Source organism: Orycteropus afer, unplaced genomic scaffold (assembly GCF_000298275.1).
Source record: "Orycteropus afer afer isolate SDZICR_OR568_19922 unplaced genomic scaffold, OryAfe1.0 scaffold00020, whole genome shotgun sequence".
Classification (NCBI taxonomy): Eukaryota; Metazoa; Chordata; class Mammalia; order Tubulidentata; family Orycteropodidae; genus Orycteropus; species Orycteropus afer.
The window spans coordinates 5729677-5736085 of record NW_006921607.1 but is presented as its reverse complement, the minus strand read 5'-3'; the positions used below and the strand labels follow the sequence as shown (position 1 = coordinate 5736085).

Here is a 6409-nt window from a genome sequence, read left to right as displayed (position 1 = left end):
GAGTGGCTGATGAGTTTGAACCACCAGCCTTCTAGTTAGTCAAATACCTTAGGCACCATGCCACCAAAGCTGGGAGACAGTAAGTCTTAATGTTTGTTTAATGGGTGGATGGATGGATGAAGAGAAGGGAGGGAGAAGTGGTAGAACAATAGATGGATTTTCTTTTTTTTTACTGAGATGAAAACCTATTCCAAATCAGGCAGGCTGGCTGTGAATACGGTTAGGGACTGTTCAGATGTTCTGGAATTCTGATGATACTACTGCTACTAGCAGCTACAGAACCAGAATAAGACCTCTGAAAAGCTGTAAGCACTGAAAAGATGACAGTGCCATCATGTCATTTAAAATAAAACAAATATAAAGTGGGAGAAGTATTAAAATGTTGGAAAATTCAGAAAGCTTTTATTTTTCCCATGATCACTACTTTGATAGTTTTTCTGAAATGCCAAATACAAACCAGGTACTGTCATTTTTTTTTCTCATTTTTTTTCCGTGTCTCTATTTTGTGGATACCTGGGAATTCATTGGAGAATCTAGTCCAAGATAATTAATACTTATTGAGTATTTACTAGGGTCAGGGATGTGTTTACACCCATTATCCATATAACCTGTAAAGCAACGTATGAGGAAAAAATTGCATTATCCCCATTTTAAGGATAACCAAAAGGGAACTGGATATGAACACAGAATATGTGACTCCAAAGGCATTAAATCGTTAAGCTTTTCAGCTTCCTAGGCTGTAAGTGATCTCCAGGTCTTGCCAATAAATCGGCGGAGGGAGCTGGAGCAGGCCTTCACCTTCTTCCAAGAGTCCTGTGCCTTTAAGAAGCGTCCCCTCCCGCGGAGGATGCTCCAATTACCCTCCCAGGCAGCCAGAGCAGCACCCCGCCCCCACCCGCGTCCACAGAGCCGCGCCTCGGCCCTCCCCCAGCCCCACACCCTCCAGCTCGGGTCTCAGCCCTCGCCCGCTCCGAAGGGGTGAGCTCTGCAGCTAGAGCGTGTAGTCCACGGTCCCGGACCGTGCGTGCTGCGCTCCAGCGTAATGCCACTTTCGGAACCCTAATCTCTACCCCTCCCAGCTCCAGATCCTCAAGGGCAGGGTTCCAGCGCCCCCTCCCATCGACCGGGCCCGCCGCGCCATGAAGGTGACCTCCCCCGGGGCAGCACATGCCCCGCGGTACCCAAGCCGGCTCACACGTGGGAAACGGGCAGTGCGCGCCCCCTCTCTGCCACGCGCTTGCGTTCCGACCACGCCCCTTGGGCTGGCTCCGCCTCTGTGCCCGCGCACGCTTCTCCCCGGGTGAGGGGAGGAAAGCGCCCTAGTGGGCCTCTAGGCTGGCCGCCGGGTGGGATGGGACCTGGCATTAGAGCACCCACGCATCCTCTAACCTCGGCCCGGCCAGAGGACCGTGAAAAACGGGAAAGCCGTTCTGCTCAGAACCTTTGGCTGGCAGGAAGGTGCCCAGCCCTTTCGTGTGCTGAGCCGGGGAGAGGGTTGGGACCGACGTCAGCGTCCTCGGTGATCCGTTTTTGTAAAGTGGTCGTCTTATTCTCTTCTTTCTCAGCGTCCTTGTGGCCCCTCAAACGAGATAAGAAAAAACGAAAGGGATTCGTTGGTTGGATCCAAAAGCATTTGTTGAGCTCATAATATAGCGGGCTACATCTCTGCACAAGATGTATGAACCCTTTAAGGATCTTGTGGCGACCATATCCTGAGCTTTGCCCACCCCCCAAAATTCTGCTCTGGGACGGTCCCAGAAGACGTCCGGAAAAGAGGAGGGGGCGGAGGTCCTTCAGACCTGCCCGCAAGTGTCACTGAATAAGCTAAAATTTCAAAGGCAATTCGAGGCGGGGACAAGATTTGAGAACCAGATGGGGAGCATGCTTGACGTCCTCCCCACCCTCCCTCTAGCCCCTATCCTAAGAAAAGAAACCGATCTCATCAGTCTCCCCCCTATCCCGGTCGCAAGACCGCCCAACCCCGCAGCCTGAGCCCCGCCCCATCCCTAAGACCAGCGATTGGGAGATGCAAATACCGGGTTCTCTGCCCAGCAACCGGTGACGCGCCGCCCGAGCGCGAGGCGTGGCCGGGCCGCAGCCCGAGCGGGCAGGCACCTCGGTGTTTACACGGGGCGGCCCCGCGCGCGCCGCAGCGGCCCGCAGACGGCGAGGGGGAGGGGTGGCGCGCGCGCCGGCGGGGCCGCGCGGGGAGAAAGACACTGGAAGGCGGTGGCGGTGGGGCGGGGAGCGGCGCGCGCGGGCCGCGGCGGAGAAGGCGGCTGCAAGGAGAGCCTGCGGGGGCCAGTGGCCCGAGGGGCGCGATTCCTTCGCCCCCGCAAAACAATGTGTGGCGAACAGCGGGACGCAACTTGCCGGAGGCGGCGGGGGCGCGCCGAGCCCGCCTGAGTCCGCGTTGCTGACCTTCTCCCCCCGCCGTCCGTTGGGCCGGAGAGCCCAGTTCTTAGCTCCTCAGCTCGCGGGGGCCGGGCCGAGCCGCGGGGCGGGGCCGCCCCTCCGTCGCTGCTGCCTCCTCCCCCACCCCCAGCCGCGGAGGATGCTGACTGCCCCCGGCGGCGTCTAGCGGCCCCGGGCCCGAGCGCGATGGTGCAGCAGCGGGGCGCGAGGGCCAAGCGGGATGGCGGGCCGCCGCCCCCGGGGCCCGGGACTACCGAGGAGGGGGCGCGCGAGCCCGGCTGGTGCAAGACCCCGAGCGGCCACATCAAGAGGCCAATGAACGCGTTCATGGTGTGGTCGCAGCACGAACGGCGGAAGATCATGGACCAGTGGCCCGACATGCACAACGCCGAGATCTCCAAGCGCCTGGGCCGCCGCTGGCAGCTGCTGCAGGACTCAGAGAAGATCCCGTTCGTGCGGGAGGCGGAGCGGCTGCGACTCAAGCACATGGCGGATTACCCGGACTACAAGTACCGGCCGCGCAAAAAGAGCAAGGGGGCGCCCGCTAAGGCGCGGCCCCGCCCCCCCGGCGGCAGCGGCGGCGGCAGTCGGCTCAAGCCCGGGGCGCAGCTGCCTGGCCGTGGGGGCCGCCGAGCGCCGGGAGGGCCTTTGGGGGGCAGCGCAGCAGCGCCGGACGACGACGACGACGACGAGGAGCTACTGGAGGTGCGTCTGGTGGAGACCCCCGGGCGGGAGCTGTGGAGGATGGTCCCGGCGGGACGGGCCGCCCGGGGACCGGTGGAGCGCACCCAGGGGCCGTCGGGCGAGGGGCCGGCAGCTACCGCCGCCTCCCCGACCCCGTCGGAGGACGAAGAACAGGAGGAAGAAGAGGAGGAGGGGGCGGCAGCGGAGGAAGGCGAGGAGGAGACGGTGGCGTCGGAGGAGGAGCCGCTGGGCTTTCTGACTAGGCTGCCCCCCGGCCCTGCTGGACTGGACTGCAGCGCCCTGGACCGCGACCCGGACCTGCCACCCCCTTCGGGCACGTCGCACTTCGAGTTCCCGGACTACTGCACCCCTGAGGTTACCGAGATGATCGCAGGGGACTGGCGCCCGTCTAGCATCGCCGACCTGGTTTTCACCTACTGAGCCCACCGTCAGCGGGGCGCGCACGCCCCCAAACCAGCTGTTTACATACAGGAATCAGGTATTGGGGCCCCTCGGAGGCCGAGGCTGGCACCCCATCTCCCGCGCAGCCTCCCCCCTCCTAGACGTGCCCATCCCCCCTTTAGATCCAGACTTGCCCTTCCCCCGCAGACACACCCCAAGGCTGCCCAACCCCCACCCCTTCTTTAACATTTACGCCCCTCCCCATCTTGCCCCTTCCCGCACAGCCACCAGCAGCCAGCCCCCCTCCTTTACACCTCCCATCCTTTCCTAGGGACCTGCACCCCTCCCCCATTTTGCACACGCCCCTCCTCGTGGCCGGAGGACACGCCCCCTCCCTTGCTCCAGAATCCCTCCGCCTCTGCCCAGCCCGCTCCTCTCGGTTGTGGGGGCGCTGCGGCTGGGCGGCTCTGCGCGCTCCTCCCATTTTCCGCCTCTCCCGCAGGAGGGGGAGGGGTGGGCTCCTTTCCCCCCTCACAAGGGTTAGGCCCCGCCCCTTCCTCGCGCATGCTTAATGCTTCTTGGGAGGAGGGGGCTGGTCCCAGCCGAGCTGCACGCCTCCGCCTCCTGCTTCGGGAAGGAGTCGGGCGGGTGGAGAACGATCCTGAGAAATCCTTTGATCCGGGAGCCGCGGCTCTTTCTCTCGACCCGACGGGGCATCACTGCCTTAGTGGGAGGAGCACTCGGAAGGGAGTAAATAGACTAGTTGGTCTGGTGGGTAGGTTTAGAACCTGGAGTTCACCTAAGTGGCAGATCCCCTCCTCTCTTAATGGGGTCGCTACACCCACCTGCACCACCTCCCTACTGCCTGACTACACCCACAGCCTATCTTGGTCACCAGAAATGTTTCTTTTTCCCACCTGGGAATTGAGAGTAGGATCTCTCTCTGGAATCCCACTAAGAGAAGGGGCTGCCCAAGAAAACTGAATCAAGACACTGCTAGACTGTTTGGGGACGAATCACCTGCTGCTCCCTCACCCCTGGAGAAATGCCCTATCACTTCAGGGTACCCTCCCGGCAGCTCCTCCCTAAGCTCAACCTCTTTCTATCACCCAAATCCTCTGTCAATACCCACAGCCACAGTATTCGGTGGGAAAACTGAGGCACGTTGGTGCTATGGGGTTGAGACTGAGGCATAACAGAGGGGGTGGCAGGAAGAGCCTCGCTTTTAAACAGCTGGCTTGAGAGGGACCATCATGAACTGGACCCAGTGAAATTGAGAGGGTGCAGTCAGAGCAGTGGAGATGGACCATTTGCACCTCGGTTTTTCCTTGTTAGAAATGGGGGCAGGAGGAAGTGGTGTCCAGTTCAGGGTACTCTCAGGGCCCTGCCCCTGACCTGTAACCCTTTACTCCCAACTCTTGCTGTAGCCCCGCCCCTCCGGCCTCCCCATACCCCTTTGCCCTCACTACCTGTATCTCACCGGCCGTGTGTTTCACCCTCCGGGTGGGCCACACACTCTCATTCACACACACAAATCTCAGGAACAAACGGTCCCAGAGTCCTCCGGGACCCCTGCCTAGGGTCTCTGCAGGTCTCTGCCCCACGCGTTCCCGTCGCTGACAAAGCCACCAGCTGCCTCCTTTAAGCTTGGTGCTCCGGCTCTGGGCCTTTTTTGCGCGCGCGCTCTTTCTCTCTATTTCTCTTTTTTTAAGAAAAACAACAAAAAAGACAATGAAAAAAAATGTTATGTGAGTGAAGAGGTGTCACTGTCTGTGGTCTTGGAGAACTAGTCTCGTAGCTGAGAGGAGGGGGTCCCTCCATCTGGGGCACTGGCACCCACAGCAGGACTTGCGCCAGTCTGATGCCAGGACTGAATAAAATATATTTGCCCCGACTTCGCCTTGTGGTTCTGCATGTCTGTGCTTTTTCTCAACGCCCCCCTGAACAGTTTGCCAAGTTCAGATTCCTATGATTTAGCTACATGCCGGTCCCCTACAGGAAGAACTGGGTGTCCCAGGGTGAGGCACCGGTTGCTCGGCCTCTGGCTCCCCTCTTTCAGAGCTCTGTGGTCTTCATAAAGGATGACAAACATCCTTTCAGGGGCCAGGTAGGTAGCAAATGAGTAAGAGTCTGGGTTCATGACCCACTGGGGAGTGTATGTTTACCTCTTCCCACTTGGAGACTGTGGGAATGGTGACCGCATGGTTGTTGAAGAGAAGCTGGGCATTTCTATGAATCATCTCAATTTAAAAGTGAAAGCTGACTCAAACATCTTTAAATCCCTGTGGCCCAAATGAAAGGAGTGTGCGGGCAGGTCTGGTCCAGGGTGGCCAGTTTGACCCTGCTTTTCATGAGGATTAAGTAGTAGGGTTGAGCCTCTCTGCTCAAAGCCTAGCTTCACTACCGAGCACCCGTATGATCTTGGGCACACCCCTGGCTCTTCCATCTGTGTAAAATGGATAGTAGCTGCTTCACGGGATGAAACAAGGTTTGAAGGGAGAACCCTTTAGCATGGTGCTCCATAAATTGTATTACTCCATTGTCTCCAGAGGAGAAAATGGGTTCAGGATAGTGAAGCAACGTGCATGAGGGCCTGCCGACAGCCAAGGTCAGATACAGGGCCCCGAATCCTCTGTCTCCTGGTGCAGTGCCATTTCAGGGTATTCTCTCTGCCTCTGTACAAACCCGCAGATGTTAGGCCATCACCTTGGGTGATGGAGGTTGGTCGCGGTGCCTGGCACACATTGGCTGGTGTAGCTTTAAATGGCTTAAAACATCCCCACCCCATTCTTCTACCAGATCCAGTGGATTCCTGAACTTGAACAAAGGCTCTGCTTTCCTGTGAGAGCCAAGGCTAAGAATGCACACTTCATTTGGAGAGGATATTTAGGGACTGGGGTTCCCATAA

At 58.9% G+C, this 6409-nt stretch overlaps 1 protein-coding gene across 1 annotated transcript; it reads left to right on the top strand.

Annotated features, from left to right (window-relative positions):
• Positions 1–2601: 2601 nt before the first annotated feature.
• On the top strand, positions 2602–3540 carry SOX12 (SRY-box transcription factor 12). The gene has a single exon (XM_007934516.1). It carries the CDS (start codon positions 2602–2604, stop codon positions 3538–3540), a length of 939 nt encoding a protein of 312 aa, XP_007932707.1.
• The last annotated feature ends 2869 nt before the right edge of the window (positions 3541–6409 follow it).